The 18,252-nt window shown below is 38.5% G+C and overlaps 1 protein-coding gene across 3 annotated transcripts in view; it reads right to left on the bottom strand.

Moving 5' to 3' along the window:
• The window catches only part of dsd (attractin-like protein dsd), an 87,093-nt gene that overhangs the window by 33,390 nt on the left and 35,451 nt on the right, over positions 1 to 18,252 (bottom strand). For all 3 annotated transcript variants that reach the window (XM_070096173.1, XM_070096175.1, XM_070096174.1), the window contains 3 exons: positions 12,736 to 13,065; positions 2,586 to 2,712; positions 123 to 320 (listed from right to left, as the gene is read on the bottom strand). In XM_070096173.1, the coding sequence (XP_069952274.1) occupies positions 123 to 320; positions 2,586 to 2,712; positions 12,736 to 13,065 (655 nt within the window). The remainder of the gene's footprint in view (positions 1 to 122; positions 321 to 2,585; positions 2,713 to 12,735; positions 13,066 to 18,252) is intronic.

The raw sequence follows: 18,252 nt of genomic DNA, 5'->3' as shown, positions 1-18,252 counted from the left end.
TGAATTTAGTAAATACTTTCTTATTAGCATTTTTAATGTTAGAGCTGCACTCAAATTTCTGGACTCTTGAGCTTCCCCATTTAAAGACTTATATACAGGAAACTCCTCCAATACACACTCACAGGGGCATTCTGTAAAGAACCAGTTTGGTTTGGGACATTTGCTTCTCTGCATGATGCCTGTAACTGGGTTGATGGGCCCACGTTGTCCTCCCTCCACACACACCCCAATGCCAGTGCCACTTCCATCATCACACCATCCACATGCCACATCTGCCTGGCAGTCTTTGCAGGTCTGGTGAATGCTACATCTACTGACACCTGTGGAAAATGACACATGTCAGCTGTAAAGAAAAGGTGTATTGTACATACAATTACATTCTGTATTCCTCTGGACAAATACCACTTCACCCTATATAATAGGAAATAGAGTACTGATGGAAGTGATGATTATAACTACACTAAACTTGACTGCTTACCTTTTCATAAAATAAATCAATTATTCAATACAAGCACATATCTTTCCATTACACTCTTAGATCTAGAATAGATCTGACCCAAAAATTTACATCCTAAAATTTGTATCCTTGTATTATCCTCATATTATTTATATCCTCATATCATACTCTGATTTAACCCTTTCAGGGTTTCGGCCATACTAGTACGGCTTAAGCCCCAGGGTTTTTGACGTACTAGTACGCCTAAATTCTAGAGCCCTCAAATCTAGTGAGAGAAAGCTGGTAGGCCTACAAATGAAAGACTGGGTCTATGTGGTTAGTGTGTGCAGTATAAAAAAAAATCCTGCAGCACACAGTGCATAATGAGAAAAAAAAACTTTGACAGTGTTTTTGGATTAAAACAGCGACTTTGCACTGCATTTTCGTATGGTATTTATGGTTGTATTCTAGTTTTCCTGGTCTCATTTTATAGAATGGAAGACATATTACAGAAATTGAGATGATTTTGACTGGTTTTACAATGAAAAGTACCTTGAAATTGAGCTCAAATTAGCAGAAATGTTCGATTTTTACCAAAGTTCAAAAGTAAACAAATCATGCCAAGCGTCCAATACACATCAACTGGTGAGTCTAATATTCTTTCACAAGTGCGCTGATATTATTTATACCATTTCTACACTAATGCAGTAGTCCGCGTAACAGTAAATCTTCTATTTTTGTAAGAATAAAAATTCAAAGTGGAAAGCCAAAGAAATATAAGAGGGGCCTGGGATTGTGACTAATGAACAGAAAACTTGTTATTTTAGTGCCAGGAATGTCTTTCTTGTTTATTCTGGACCCTATTCGGAAATTGGCATTTTTTGAAGTTTGTGTGAAATTTGCAAAATTGATAAACTCTGACCACTTTATTGGATAGTTGAAATCGGTAAATGGGTGGTTTCTTGTACTCATTCGATAGAAAAAAATGGAGGTCTAGCGAAATAGTTATGATTTTTGTTGACTAGTACACTGAAATTGGCCGAAAATAGAGCTCAAAGTGGGCAAAATCGCCGATGCGTAAACATCGAGACCGCTAACTTCGTGAGAGTATAATTCCGTACGTTTTCCATCAAATTTCACACTTTTGGTGTCATTATGACCAGGAAAAGATTCTCTATCTTTCCATAAGAAAAAATAATTTTTTTTTTTCTGAAATTTGGGCGACCCTGAGAACAAGTCTCGGAGGGGGCCTAGAGACCCTGAAAGGGTTAATGTTCTTGTGTAAGCACATTAGATTAAAGTGAGTGGAGCAAGTGGTTTTTGTGACCTGACATACTGTTGGAGTGTGAGCAAGGTAGCATTTATGAAAAGTTTCAAGGAAACTTGTTTGCTGCAATTCAGTACTTGAAGTGAGATGTACCATGCCTGCACATGGGCAAGTTGTTGCATATCAATAAGCCATCTGAGCTGTGATGGCAGTACACTATTGGCAAGACAAAGATTGAATAAATAATGGTAAATGAGTTTATGTGTGTTTTTTGAGGTCACCCCACCTCGGTTGGAGACAGCCAGTTTTAAAAAGAAATTATAATATATAAAAATGTATTTTTTGTTAATATTTTTGGGTGTCTGGAATGGTTTAATTGGATTTACATTATTTCTCATGGGAAATATTAACAAAAAATACATTTTATAGAGAATAACAATAGTTTTGCATACAGAAAAGGGACTACTAAATTCGAGGGTCCACTGTATAATGTAAATGATTAAACTAAAAACAGATACAAAATTCATAATACATCATTTTGAATGCTCAGTTACCTGGGACAAAACAGTGTAGTACTACCATTAATACCAATTAGTAGGTCTCAGGTACTTGTAGAAAATACATATATAACATTCAGAAGATTAACAGAGACATTATTCTACATATACTGTTTGATAAAAATGATAGCAATACAGAAAAAATCCCATCTCACCCTACCTTTTTTTTGACATAATCAGAAAAACTTTTTTTCCTTAGCTATACATTGTGTTAGTTTACTGCATAAGCTTCAGATCAAAATCTATATTATAAAAAAAGTTGCATTTGAGATATTCTACAACAAACAAAAGACAAGCGCCTCATGATGCAGCAGCGTCTTCCTACCTGGCTCTACATCCATGCACCTCTTGGATTCAGTGGTCCATTCTCTGCACTGTCCATATGGGAAACTAACTAAATATGAATTGTTGTTGACACACCGCTGTTGATTGAAGCACCACATACATGACCCCTGAAGATTAAATATATAGCAAATTATTAGCTTGCAGATTATTAGCTTGCAATTTTCACAGCACAAATAGCACAGCTATTACAAAAATATTACAGAAATGTAATATAAAGGCAACTAAGTACAATGCCTGCATTTTAAAGGAGGGGTTTAGGATATTGGCAGTTTGGAGAGATATGTTGTGTATCTTTATATGTGTATGCTTCTAAACTGTTGTATTCTGAGCACCTCTGCAAAAGCAGTGATAATGCGAGTGTGGTGAAAGTGTTGAATGATGATGAAAGTATTTTCTTTTTGGGGATTTTCTTTCTTTTATGGGTCACCCTGCCTCGGTGGGAGACGGCCGACTTGTTGAATGAAAAAAAAAAAAAAAAAGCAATTATAAAGGAATTTGTACTATTCCCCACAATCCAAGGATATCTACACATTGCTGTGGTGAGAAGCAGTTGCATCACAGCCAGGGATGTGTGCATTTCCAATTTCAATGTATTCCATCTATGATGAATGAATGGTTGATAAAGGCTAAGTTCTTTATGGAGATGAGGACAGATTACAGACTAGAACCTATCATATGTGTTTGCCTTATTCCTATATGACTGACAAGCAATAGATAGTTCTAACACAGTTCTAACAGTCTAAGATCACTCAAGACTTCAAGAAAAATTTTACCATGTGTGATCCTCAAGTCAAATATTTTCATTTCCACCACCACAAAGTAACATGCTAGTTTTCTGTTACTATATTTTTGTGTCAAAAACTTTTTTTTTGGGGTGGAGGGGCCTCTACTATCTATGAAAATAAGCTGCAGTACTCTATCTACACATAACTTTAAATAGAATATATGCAGCTAGCAAAGGCTGCTGCATTTTTTTTTTTACAGATGTGGGTTTCAGTCACACAAGCCTTTTGGATTTAACTAAAGAATTTTTCACTTTCAACAAGATATTAAAAAATTACTCAATCTTGGGATTACTTTGTGTAGTCTCACCTTCAAAGACCCAATAATCAAGAGCACAAAATGCAGTCCTTCAGAGATGGATTTAAAAATGTTTATTAACCCTTTGACTGTCGACAGGCCCAATCCTGAAGTGTCTCCTGGTGTCGCAAAATGTTTGAAAAAAAAAAATTATATTTTCTTATGAAAATGTTAAGATTATTTTTATGATTGTTCTAGTCCAAAAAAAAAAAATTTCCCATCAGTACTTACCAAGATATAGAGGCGTGAAGTTTGCCGAAAAATATCTGTGAACGGCAAAAGCGGCGACTGCCGCTCACCCGGTAAACTTTGATTTACTTGTATTCGATGGTTTCTTGTTTTTTTCACTATTTTATTTTTTCACATAACTTTTGTGGCCTGTGAGACCAAATTATTGTGCAATGTTCAAATATACACTCGATGAATGTAACACAATTATAGCAAAAACACTCGTATCATTATAATGTTGCTAAAACTTGTTTACACAAACAATATAAAAAAAATTTTATTACGATTGTTCTATAATATATATGCCTATGTACCATCACTGGACACTTTTCTAGAACTGCTGCAGCTTGTGGAATTCTTTGAAACATGGGTATAAGCACAATGGTGTTTTACACTCCTCACACATAAAATGAGTGTCTCTGCGTTCTTGTGGGCGTTTTGTGGTATGTCCACAGACAAAACACCTCTTCTGAGCATTTTTCTTGAGAGCAGTAGCAGGCAGTGGTATGGGGTAGTGATCACCAGGCCTCAGACGAGAGGACATGTGTTGATAATTTAGTGGGTGCTGGTCTATTGCAGGTGTTGTTCCTTGGTACTTGAATATTATTTGTCTGATGACTGACAAACAAAATTCACCATATTTGGGTTTGTTCTTGGTCTTCAACTTATACATATTATAAGCATTCAGCATGGAAATGTCAAGAAGTTGGAAAAACAGTTTTATGTACCACTTATAACTCTTGCAAACACAGTCAGCAAACCCAATCTGCATGTCACATTTATCCACTAAGCGCATATTGAGGTTGTAATCCATCACAGCTGCAGGTTTTACAATGGGTTCATTGGTCTCTCTATTCTGCTTGCCAGTGTCTACCATTTTGTGTCAGTTAACTGATTTCAGCAGTGTGACATCACATTTGTCATGCCACCGAAATGCCATGATGTCATTGGCAGCAAACATCTGCACTTCACCTCTACAACTGCCAGCATCGAACCTAGGCATATGTTTACGATTTCCACGCACTGTGCCACACACATCTGTCATGTTCACTCGCAAGAAATCACTGAGTATAGGGCTTGTGTACCAGTTGTCAGTATATAAAATATGCCCCTTATCAAGATATGGCTCCATCATTGTTCAAACCACATCACGAGAGATACCCAGTAACTTTCTGGTATCTTCCAATGTTTTACCGCCAGTGTACACAATTATACCCAAAACCAGCCCAGTTTTGCAATCACACAGAACAAATAACTTTATACCAAAGCATTTCCTCTTGCTTGGTATATACTGTTTGAATGAGTCTTCCTTTGAATAAAATCAAAGATGCATCAACAATAAGCTTCCTGAAGGGATGAAAATACATACAGCACTTTTGTTTCAGGGACATAAACACACGTCTGATCTTATATAACCTGTCGCTTCTGTCAGGCCTTGTTGTGTCTGAAAAGTGTAACATACATAACAGTAACACAAATCTATTCACTGGTATAATGTCACTGAAAGCAGGGGATGAAATCAGGCGGTCTGTCGTCCAGTATGTGTTGACACTGTGCTTATACACATGTGGCATAAGCATTATTGTGGTAAAGAACAGATACATCTCTGCCACAGTTGTGTCCTTCCACTGGTGTAGGCTTGAACTTGGTGAAAGAATAGTGTTTGCCATGGTGTACTCAAAGTATGTATTGCTTTCCCTGACAATAATGTCCATCAGGGGTTCATCGAAGAAAAACTGAAAGCATTCCAGTTCAGTGGCATTGTTCCCAAGTGTACATGATGGCCATATTCCACTTTGTCCTCCATCAAAGTCATGGGGACTGGGAACAAATTCGTCACCTTGCTACCAATCCCAGATGCAGTCAGCTGGTGGGTTCTGGATATTGTAATGTGGCTGTGGTTGTGCAGGTTGTGGTTGTTGTGGGAGTGTGGGGTCGGGTGAGGCTGGTTGTAGTTGTGCAGAGTCAGCAGCATGGGTAGCAGCATGGCCTGCTGCTGGTGTCACATAACCCGTGCCACCATCACTATCACCACCACCACCTGCTGCCTCACTCGCATCATTGATATCCATCGTAACAATATCATCATCTTCACTATCAGGTCGTGGTGTAGGGCCACGAGATGTGCTCCGAGATGTACTCCTTCCTCTTGGAAGAGCATATGGCACACTACCAGACCGCATGCGACGTCGTATATACTGCCGCTTCACTGGGGAATATTCACCCTCACTGTCACAACTAGAACTGCTTTCAATAACCTTGAAGTCACTATCACTATTACTTACACTGCTCACATCTGAGTCTTGTACACAGGCAAATAGTTTCCTCTTTCGCCCTGGTACAGGTGAACATGAACGAGCCAACCCAGCACCAGAGGTGGAAGGTTGTGGGTCATCTGGGTTTTCATCACTAATTACATTATCCTGGGCACTTTTTTCGGTCACACCTGCTTCAAAACCAGGGAATTCACTTTCACTGACACTTTCATCGCTGTTTGAGCTATCACTTGGGAACAAAAGACCTCCAATCCACCGAGGAGCAGGCATGGTGAAAATGGACTACCAAGATGGCATTCCCACAATGCACCGCTGAGTCCCAGATTTTTTTCACAGGGTGCACACCCACCACTGAGACCCATTCTCTCTCATGTAGGCCTACCAGCCCTCTCCCGCTTGATTTGAAGCCGCTAGAATTTATGCGTATATACGTCAAACACGGTATCTCCCATGACGTATATATACGACCGCGACAGTCAAGGGGTTAAAATACTATAGTTGACCTTTTTTCCCTGTGATGTTCTAAATTACAATATTTATGAAATGTTCTACATTAGTTAACATGCTTTCCATCTTGAAAACAGCATAAGAAATGGAATGGCTAGAGCTTGAACTTATGGACTGATACTTGACACACACAACTCCACCAACAGTTCTACTTCTTGTAGCCACTGGTCTCATTAGTTTAAATCCCTACAATATTGAGGATCCTTGATCTGTATTGCAAATGGGAATTCAGCTACTGTTACACAGAAACAATGGATAAATAAGAACATAAATTAGACAGGAATTTTGTTTAGAAATTACATATATTTTAATATCATTTACCCGTATTACCATTTGTTTCTCACAGAACAAAAGACAATGATTCTTTCTTCCACCAACAGCTGAACTCTGATTTAGCAGTGCATTTAAATACATAAAATTTAAAATACATAATGTTGATGAAGAAAGGGAGGCTGTAATTTCATGCACTGGCCAGGGAGGTATAACATCTTTTAGGAGTGAAGAGCAGGATGTGAGTGTGGGGGAGGTGTGCGAAGCATTACATAGAATGAAAGGGGGTAAAGCAGCTGGAACTGATGGGATCATGACAGAAATGTTAAAAGCAGGGGGATATATAGTGTTGGAGTGGTTGGCATTTTTTGTTTAATAAATGTATGAAAGAGGGGAGGGTACCTAGGGAGTGGCAGAGAGCATGTATAGTTGATTTATATAAAGAGAAGGGGGACAAGAGAGATTGTAAAAAAAATTTTTTTATTATCACACTGGCCGATTCCCACCAAGGCAGGGTGGCCCAAAAAAGAAAAACTTTCACCATCATTCACTCCATCACTGTCTTGCCAGAAGGGTGCTTTACACTACAGTTTTTAAACTGCAACATTAACACCCCTCCTTCAGGGTGCAGGCACTGTACTTCCCATCTCCAGGACTCAAGTCCGGCCTGCCGGTTTCCCTGAACCCCTTCATAAATGTTACTTTGCTCACACTCCAACAGCACGTCAAGTATTAAAAACCATTTGTCTCCATTCACTCCTATCAAACACGCTCACACATGCCTGCTGGAAGTCCAAGCCCCTCGCACACAAAACCTCGTTTACCCCCTCTCTCCAACCTTCCCTAGGCCGACCCCTACCCCGCCTTCCTTCCACTACAGACTGATACACTCTTGAAGTTATTCTGTTTCGCTCCATTCTCTCTACATGTCCGAACCACCTCAACAACCCTTCCTCAGCCCTCTGGACAACAGTTTTGGTAATCCCGCACCTCCTCCTAACTTCCAAACTACGAATTCTCTGCATTATATTCACACCACACATTGCCCTCAGACATGACATCTCCACTGCCTCCAGCCTTCTTCTCGCTGCAACATTCATCACCCATGCTTCACACCCATATAAGAGCGTTGGTAAAACTATACTCTCATACATTCCCCTCTTTGCCTCCAAGGACAAAGTTCTTTGTCTCCACAAACTCCTAAGTGCACCACTCACCCTTTTCCCCTCATCAATTCTATGATTCACCTCATCTTTCATAGACCCATCCGCTGACACGTCCACTCCCAAATATCTGAATACATTCACCTCCTCCATACCCTCTCCCTCCAATCTGATATCCAATCTTTCATCACCTAATCTTTTTGTTATCCTCATAACCTTACTCTTTCCTGTATTCATTTTTAATTTTCTTCTTTTGCATACCCTACCAAATTCATCCACCAATCTCTGCAACTTCTCTTCAGAATCTCCAAAGAGCACAGTGTCATCAGCAAAGAGCAACTGTGACAACTCCCACTTTATGTGCGATTCTTTATCTTTTAACTCCACGCCTCTTGCCAAGACCCTCGCATTTACTTCTCTTACAACCCCATCTATAAATATATTAAACAACCAAGGTGACATCACACATCCTTGTCTAAGGCCTACTTTTACTGGGAAATAATTTCCCTCTTTCCTACATACTCTAACTTGAGCTTCACTATCCTCGTAAAAACTCTTCACTGCTTTCAGTAACCTACCTCCTACACCATACACCTGCAACATCTGCCACACTGCCCCCCTATCCACCCTGTCATATGCCTTTTCCAAATCCATAAATGCCACAAAGACCTCTTTAGCCTTATCTAAATACTGTTCACTTATGTGTTTCACTGTAAACACCTGGTCCACACACCCCCTACCTTTCCTAAAGCCTCCTTTATACTGAGTATACCAGGGAAAGTGTATGGTAGGGTTATTAATGAAAGAATTAGAGGTAAGACAGAGAGTAGGATTGCAGATGAGCAAGGAGCCTTTAGAGTGGGTAGGGGATGTGTAGATCAAGTGCTTACATTGAAGCATATATGTGAACAGTATTTAGATAAAGGTAGGGAAGTATTCACTGCATTTATGGATTTAGAAAAGGAATATGATAGAGTGGATAGGGGAGCAATGTGGCAGATGTTGCAAGTATATGGAATAGGTGGTAAGTTACTAAATGCTGTCCTTGGAGGCAAAGAGGGGAATGTATGAGAGTATAGTTTTACCAACGCTCTTATATGGGTGTGAAGCATGGGTGATGAATGTTGCAGCGAGAAGAAGGCTGGAGGCAGTGGAGATGTCATGTCTGAGGGCAATGTGTGGTGTGAATATAATGCAGAGAATTCGTAGTTTGGAAGTTAGGAGGAGGTGCGGGATTACCAAAACTGTTGTCCAGAGGGCTGAGGAAGGGTTGTTGAGGTGGTTCGGACATGTAGAGAGAATGGAGCGAAACAGAATAACTTCAAGAGTGTATCAGTCTGTAGTGGAAGGAAGGCGGGGTAGGGGTCGGCCTAGGGAAGGTTGGAGAGAGGGGGTAAACGAGGTTTTGTGTGCGAGGGGCTTGGACTTCCAGCAGGCATGTGTGAGCGTGTTTGATAGGAGTGAATGGAGACAAATGGTTTTTAATACTTGACGTGCTGTTGGAGTGTGAGCAAAGTAACATTTATGAAGGGGTTCAGGGAAACCGGCAGGCCGGACTTGAGTCCTGGAGATGGGAAGTACAGTGCCTGCACCCTGAAGGAGGGGTGTTAATGTTGCAGTTTAAAAACTGTAGTGTAAAGCACCCTTCTGGCAAGACAGTGATGGAGTGAATGATGGTGAAAGTTTTTCTTTTTTGGGCCACCCTGCCTTGGTGGGAATCGGGCAGTGTGATAATAAAAAAAAAATGAGGCTCAGGTTAGGGTGTGTAGAAGAGAGGGAGACTACTTCCCGGTAAAGGTAGGTCTTAGACAGGGATGTGTAATGTCACCATGGTTGTTTAATATATTTATAGATGGGGCTGTAAAAGAAGTAAATGCTAGGGTGCTCAGGAGAGGGGTGGGATTAAATTATGGGGAATTAAATACAAAATGGGAATTGACACAGTTGCTTTTTGCTGATTATACTGTGCTTATGGGAGATTCTAAAGAAAAATTGCAAAGGTTAGTGGATAAGTTTGGGAGTGTGTGTAAAGGTAGAAAGTTGAAAGTGAACATAGAAAAAAGTAAGGTGATGAGGGTATCAAATGATTTAGATAAAGAAAAATTGAATATTAAATTGGGGAGGAGTATGGAAGAAGTTAATGTTTTCAGCTATTTGGGAGTTGACTTGTCAGCAGATGGGTTTATGAAGGATGAGGTTAACCAAAGAATTGATGAAGGAAAAAAGGTTCGTGGTGCGATGAGGTATCTGTGGAGACAAAAAACATTATCCATGGAGGCAAGGAAGGGAATGTATGAAAGTATAGTAGTACCAACACTCTTATATGGGTTTGAAGCTTGGGTTGCAAATGCTGCAGCGAGGAGGCGGCTGGAGGCAGTGGAGATGTTCTAAGGGCAATGTGTGGTGTAAATATTATGTAGAAAATTCGGAGTGTGGAAATTAGGTGTGGAGTTACTAAAAGTATTAGTCAGAGTGCTGAAGAGAGGTTGTTGAGATAGTTTGGCCATTTAGAGAGAATGGATCAAAGTATAATGACTTGGAGAGCATATAAATCTGTAGGGAAAGAAAAGCGGGGTCGGGGTCGTCCTCGAAAAGGTTGGATGGAGGGGGTAAAAGAGGTTTCGTGGGCGAGGGGCTTGGACTTCTAGCAACCATGTGTGAGCGTGTTAAATAGGAGTGAATGGAGACGAATGGTTTTTTGGACCTAACGAGCTGTTGGAGTGTGAGCAGGGTAATATTTTGTGAAGGTATTCAGGAAAACAGGTTACCTGGACTTGAGTCCTGGAAATGGGAAGCACAATGCCTGCACTTTAAAGGAGGAGTTTGGGATATTGGCAGTTTGGAGGGACTTCTGAACTGTCATATCTGAGCACCTCTGCAAAGGCAGTGATTATGTATGAGTGAGGTGAAGTGCTGAATGATGATTAAAGTATTTTCTTTTTGGGAATTTTCTTTCTTTATGGGTCACCCTGCTTCGGTGGGAGATGAATGACGTGTTAAAAAAAAAAAATTGCGAGTGCTGTGATTAATTCCTTCCTCTTCCCCTCCTCTTACCTAAGTAGCATTTGTATTTCTCTCATGTTTTCAGTAAGTTGTATGATTTCCATTAAAATTCTTTTAAGATGAACCAAATTCTTCTCCATAGGTTTCGATTGCTTGCAAAAGCTGTGTTACTGACTCAAACCATCCTGATCATAATCACCAATTATGATATTAAACAACTAAATAATTAATTAGAAAAATATTTAGGTGTCACCATAAGGCAGCAAGGCAAAAGAACACTATTACATTTTAGCATTATGAGTGTTTCATGTAACTGTCATAAGTCAGCTGATTTTTGCAGAGTCAAAACATCAAATTCATTCACTGCATCACCACTGACCTGGTTCGGTGCAGATCATTTGACTTGTTAACCCTTTCAGTGTCAGTCCCATAATATTACAGCTTGAAAGCCACTGCGGGTCCTGTAATACTACGCCAAAATTCTAGCTCCTTCAAATCTGGTGGGAGAAAGCTGGTAGGCCTACATATGAAAGAATGGGTCTGCGTGGACAGTGAGCACACTATAAAAAAAATCCTGCAGCACGCAGTGCATGAGAAAAAAGAAACTCCGTGTTTTTGGTTTAAAACAGCGACTTTGCGGTGTAATCTGGTATGGTATTTATGATTGTATTCTCATTTTCTTGGTCTCATTTGGCAGAATGGAAGATATATCACAGAAATGGAGATGATTTTGATTGATTTCACGATAAAAAGTATCTTGAAATTGAGCACAGATTAGTGGAACTGTTCGATTTTTGCCGAAGTTCAAGAGTAAACAAATGACGTCACTGTCCAGTATGTGCCCAACTGGCCAGTCTAATACACAGTCACGAATGGGTTTACATTATTTATACAATTATTATAATAATGCATTAGTCTGCATAACAGTAAATCTTCTATTTTTTGTGAGAAGAAAAATTAAAAATGGAAAGCAGAGTAATACAAGAGGGGCCTGGAGACATGGCTAATGAATAGAGAAAATGTTATTTTAGTGCCAAGGATGTCTGCCTTGTTTATTCTGGACTCTATTTTGAAATTGGCATCTTCTGAAATTTGTGTGAAATTGGCCAAATTGTCAACTTCTGACCACTTTATTGGGTAGTTGAAATCAGTAAATGGGCAGTTTCTTGTACTCAGTCAATAAAACATATCGAGTTCTAGTGAAATAGCTATGATTTTAGTCAACTGGAACAATGGAAATGGCCGAAAATAGGGCTCAAAGTGGGCGAAATCGCCAATGCGTAAATATCACCGAGATCGCTAACTTCAAGAGAGCATAATTTCCTAAGTTTTTTATAAAATTTCGTACTTTTGGTGTCATTACCACTGAGAAAAGATTCTCTATCATTTCATAGGAATTTTTTTTTTTTTTTTTCAAGTTTTCGACAAAGTGAGTTAAGGATGAGGGGTTTCGACACTGAAATGGTTAAACTCATAAATAATTTTTCACTTCAACAGAAACCCAACTTTATAGGAATGGAAAACCATCATCTTACAATTTTTTTTTACCTTCTAAATATTTGCTATTTTCATAAACTATCTTATAAATAATAAACATTTTTACCTTTGTCTCAGTACAGTTGGAACATGATGACCTCTGTGCACATGTAGGCTCGCATGGTCTGTGAGAATGCAACGCATTCCGGGTACCCCCATTCATCGGTGATCGATGATCATGTTGATCAATAGACGGGGTAGTGGAAATTTCTTTTAGTGCTAAGCTGGGACCTGCATCTGCTGTTGCCCCAGCAGCTGTTGATGTTCTATTAGGTGCAGCAACACACACTTGCTCCACCCAGTCACAGTGGTGGTGAGCACGACACAGTGGACAGGTACTCAGAGATTTGCAGCGTGACCGTAAATTATCTTCACACCCTTCGCCACTTGCCACACCCTGATAGCAAGGGTAAAATAGAGCTGGTTAAAATGCATTACATAATTGTGCATCATAAGTGTCATGCAATTTAAAGAATTTATTATGAAAATACATTATAACATATTTAGACCCTTAACATATAAACCTTTATCTGTTTAATGCAGTAACTTTCACTTATTTCTCATCAAATTAAACAGCTTTAATTTTTCAGCCATAATAAAAAAAAAATATGATCACTAAAGATCAGAGTTAATTAATAGCAATATTGAAGCTAATAATAATGCAATTTATTTTCATTATTGAAGAAATTGTTGTTTTAATTAATAAGGCTCACATTTCTTACATTCAAATAACTGTTCGAGTTTCTGATCCCATTATTGTGTTAATTCAGAGCAAAAAGTATTAAGAACTTCTTTAATTAGTGAAATTAAATGCAAAAACCCTAGTAGGGTAAGATGTTTTTATCTGTACCAGAAGAACTTGGACTTATCATAATTAAGTCTTGGAAGAATGCTGTGTTCCATGACTCATACAACAGAAAAACACTTAAATTTGTACTTGAAGCCAGCAAAATTTACATGTGTAGAGAAAATTCAAAGTAAATAGTGCATGCTTCAGCAGAGATGTCATTAACAGCCAGGTGACTGGCAAAATCGTCTCAAATTCCAAACTACAATACTCTGAACAATCATCAATGACTCAGTTTTCTGAAGGATAAGAGGGAAGGCTACAATCCATTTGATATGAAAAACAAAATATAAATATTATTGAACTTAGTTATCTTAAAACTGATAATGCAACACATGAAAGCAACAGATTTAGCTACATCGAGTTAGCTCCAAAGGTAACAGGGCGTCAAGCCTGATCATTCTATTTCCTGCTTTCCTGCTACTGAAAAATTTACTGACACCCCTGCTTATATCAAAGGAAATATTTGGTAAAAATAAAAATGTGCACAATACAAGAACGCTGTGCCTTCAATGAACTATTCAGTCTCATCTTTTGCATTCAAACAAATCTCATGTATTGTATTATCTCATATTTTGTTCCTAAAGAGTTCATGCAAAGTTCTCTTTGTGCTTTCATCAAAATTAGAAAACAAAGACAAAATAATGAACTGAATTTGCATCCCACTGACAAAAAATAGTGCTTCTATTTTAATACAGTATAAATATCTTACACATATCATACCATGGGCGGGATTTGAACCCGCGGTCTGATAGTCTCAAAACTCCAGAACATATGTTCTCTGCATTACTGTTAGTCTTCCACCATTAAACAATACTTTGTCCAGAGACAAATGATACACTACACAAATAACCCGCACATAGGAGAGAGGAGTTTATGATGACATTTCGATCCAACTTGCACCATTTACAAAGTCACACTAACAGAAAGGAGAGAAGGAGGGAGTATATATAGGCCAGCAGACAGGGACGAGACAAGAGAGGTAGTCTGCTGGCCTACATATACTCACTCCTTCTCTCCTTTCTGTTAGTGTGACTGTAAATGGTGCAAGTCGGACCGAAACGTCGTCATAGCTCCTCTCTCCTATGTGCGGGTTACTTGTGTATTGTTTCAGTCACAGTATTGTGCCTTTTTGTTATTTAACAAATGATACACAAGGGAACAAACTCACTTAACACCCTGCCCCCATTTACCTATCCTCACATTCAAAAATAAGTTTTAGTAGTAGGACCTAGTCTGTCTGGTGATGAGTAAATTGGTTTCCAGGTCAAATAAACAGACATAACCAGGCTTCCATTTTACTTAGATGTAATGGAGGTGGGGTAAATTCACATCCTAGGCACTATTACAGTTTGCAAATGGAACTATGTTTTTTTTTTATTTTTTTTTTTTTTTTTTTTTTGCTTTTCTTCAATTTGAGTTTCAAAATGACATAAAATAATAATAATGTCAAGCACTAAACAGATATTTCAAATGACATTCCAAACTGCAATATCTCCATCCTTCCATGTGCAGACACTGTACTTCCCACCTCCACAACTTAAGTCTAGCTAACCAGTTTTGAATCCCTTCATAAACTATACTATGCTCACATTCCAACAGCATGTCAAATCAATAAAACCACTGTCTTCACTCCCTATAACATGCTCAGATATGTCTTCTGAATGCTCAAGACCCAACCACTTAAAAACCTCCTCCACATCATCCCCCCAATCCTTCCTGGAATAACCCCAACCTCTCCTCTCCTTCCATCCCAGATATACATCTTCTAGATAATCTCATTCTGCTCCATGCTCTCTAAATGCCCAAGTCAAAAATATGGAACTGAATACCCTAATAAATGTACAACAACAATCAACTTCAAAAGAAATATCAAAGAAACCTACCTCAATATGATGTATTTTCAATCAAACAATTTATATACAGTAAGCTACATTATATGTAGGATTTGTAGTTATTTGTATAGTATATATAGAATAGGACAATATAGTACAATATACAGGAGTACTGTACAGTACAGTATAATATTTAGATTACATCACCAGTATAATGTCCTCTTCAAAAGGAGTTATTGTAGTTTTCTAATCTCTCAATGAAGTATTTTATATCAACAATTTTGTAATGACAAATATTTTAGCAGTGTGTTTAAAAAGTGAGTTAAATATGAAGAAAGCTTCAAAGCTACTTCCATATCTTTAATTTGGTTGTTTATAGTTTAGCCTAGCTGTTACAAGGTGGATACAAGGCCTGAAGATATTTTTTTTTTTTAACAAGTCGGCCGTCTCCCACCGAGGCAGGGTGACCGAAAAAGAAAGAAAATCGCCAAAAGGAAAATACTTTCATCATCATTCAACACTTTCACCTCACTTATACATAATCACTGTTTTTGCAGAGGTGCTCGGAACACAACAGTTTAGAAGCGTATACATATAAAGATACACAACACATTCCTCCAAACTGCTAATATCCCAAAACCTCTCCTTTAGAGTGCAGGCATTGTACTTCCCATTTCCAGGACTCAAGTCCGGCTATATAAAAATAACCAGTTTCCCTGAATCCCTTCACTAAATATTACCCTGCTCACACTCCAACAGATCATCAGGTCACAAATACCATTCGTCTCCATTTACTCCTATCGAACATGCTCATGCATGCCTGCTGGAAGTCCAAGCCCCTCGCCCACAAAACCTCCCTTACCCCTTCCTTCCAACCTTTTCGAGGACGACCCCTACCCCGCCTTCCTTCCCCTACAGATTTAAATGCTCTCCATGTCATTCTACTTTGATCCTTTCTCTTTAAATGACCAAACCACCTCAACAACCCCTCTTCAGCCCTCTGACTAATACTTTTATTAACTCCACACCTTCTCCTAATTTCCATACTCCAAATTTTCTGCATAATATTTACAGCAACCACCCAGGGAGGTACTACCATCCTGCCAAGTGAGTGTAAAACAAAAGCCTGTAATTGTTTTACATGATGGTAGGATTGATGGTGTCCTTTTTCTGTCTCCTAAACATACAAGATTTCAGGTACGTCTTGCTACTTCTACTTACACTTAGATCACACTACACATACATATACAAGCATATATACACACACACCCCTCTGGGTTTTCTGCTATTTTCTTTCTAGTTCTTGTTCTTGTTTATTTCCTCTTATCTCCATGGGGAAGTGGAACAGAATTCTTCCTCCGTAAGCTATGCGTGTTGTAAAAGGCGACTAAAATGCTGGGAGCAAGGGGCTAGTAACCCTTTCTTCTGTATATATTACTAAATTTAAAAGGAGAAACTTTTGTTTTTCCTTTTGGGCCACCCCACCTCAGTGGGATACGGCTGTTGCATTGAAAGAAAGAAAGATTTACATATATAGTATAAGCAACATAAATAATGTGCTATGGATCTTGAAAATAATCTTAGGTAAAAAAATACTTAAAAACAATATAATATCTAAGTAAAAAATATGCAAAAATAAGCTAAGACTCAAAGTACCATATATTTCTACATCAACATCAGTCTCCCACTATGGTAGGGTGGCCTAAAAAGCAGTGGAGGGAAGGCAGGGTAGGGGTTGGCCTAGAAAAGGTTAGAGGGAAAGGGGTAAAGGAGATTTTGTGTGCAAGGGGCTTGGACTTCCAGTAAGCATGCATGAGCGTGTTTGATATGAGTGAATGAAGACAATGGTTTTTAGGACTTTACATGCTGTTGGAGTGTGAGCAAGGTAACATTTGTGAAGAGATTCAGGGAAACCGGCAGGCCGGACTTGAGTCCTGGAGATGGGAAGTACAGTGCCTGCACTCTGAAGGAGGGGTGTTAATGTTGTAGTTTTATAACTGCAGTGTAAGTGCACTTCTGGCAAGACAGTGATAGAGTGAATGATGATGAAAAGTTTTTTTTTCTGGGCCCCCCTGCCTTGGTGGGAGATGGCCGATGTGTTAATAAAAGAAAAAACACACTTGAATTACATGAGATGAGGCATCTTTTTCACATCATCAAAATTCTATAAACACCTGATGAAGTTTAAGAACAAAATAACTTGCCAAGCTAAAATTATTTCATGACTGCAATTCCAAAATAAATAAATAAATATTGGGCAGGATCTTTTTTTTTTTTTTTTTTTCAACAAGTTGGCCATCTCCCACCGAGGCAGGGTGACCCAAAAAGAAAGAAAATCCCCAAAAAGAAAATACTTTCATCATCATTCAACACTTTCACCTCACTCATACATAATCACTGTCTTTGCAGAGGCACTCAGATACGACAGGATCTATGTATAGAAAAGTTTGAAGAGGATGATGAAAAAACAACTGCTCTTCTCGTTTGTAGAACAGAAAAATCAATCGTAAAATAATTTTTTTGTGTGGAAACAACCCTTCGGAAGGTACTAATGAAATCAGCAACAGAAAACTATGTGACGATTCATTATTGACTAACACAAACTATACATAATAACAAATTCTTTAGTGGTTTAAAGATTCTCTCTGTGATGGGATAGTCTGGGATACTTTAATATCAATATAGGTGACAATTACCGTTATGAGGAGAACCATAAAAATAACCAACACAACTATTTGGAAGTAATATTTCATAAATTTCAGAAAGAAGTTAAAGGAAAATACTAAATATATCAACATTTTAAGATGTTCAAGATGCAGTCACTATTTTACTTACTGATTTAGAAAGCAACAAAACAAAATGCTAAAGCAAGATGCAAGATTTATACTACTAAATCTGTTTG

This window comes from Cherax quadricarinatus, chromosome 52 (genome assembly GCF_038502225.1).
Source record: "Cherax quadricarinatus isolate ZL_2023a chromosome 52, ASM3850222v1, whole genome shotgun sequence".
In the NCBI taxonomy this organism is placed as follows: domain Eukaryota; kingdom Metazoa; phylum Arthropoda; class Malacostraca; order Decapoda; family Parastacidae; genus Cherax; species Cherax quadricarinatus.
Note: the sequence above shows the minus strand (reverse complement) of the source record. Positions and strands in the feature narration are given on the sequence as shown.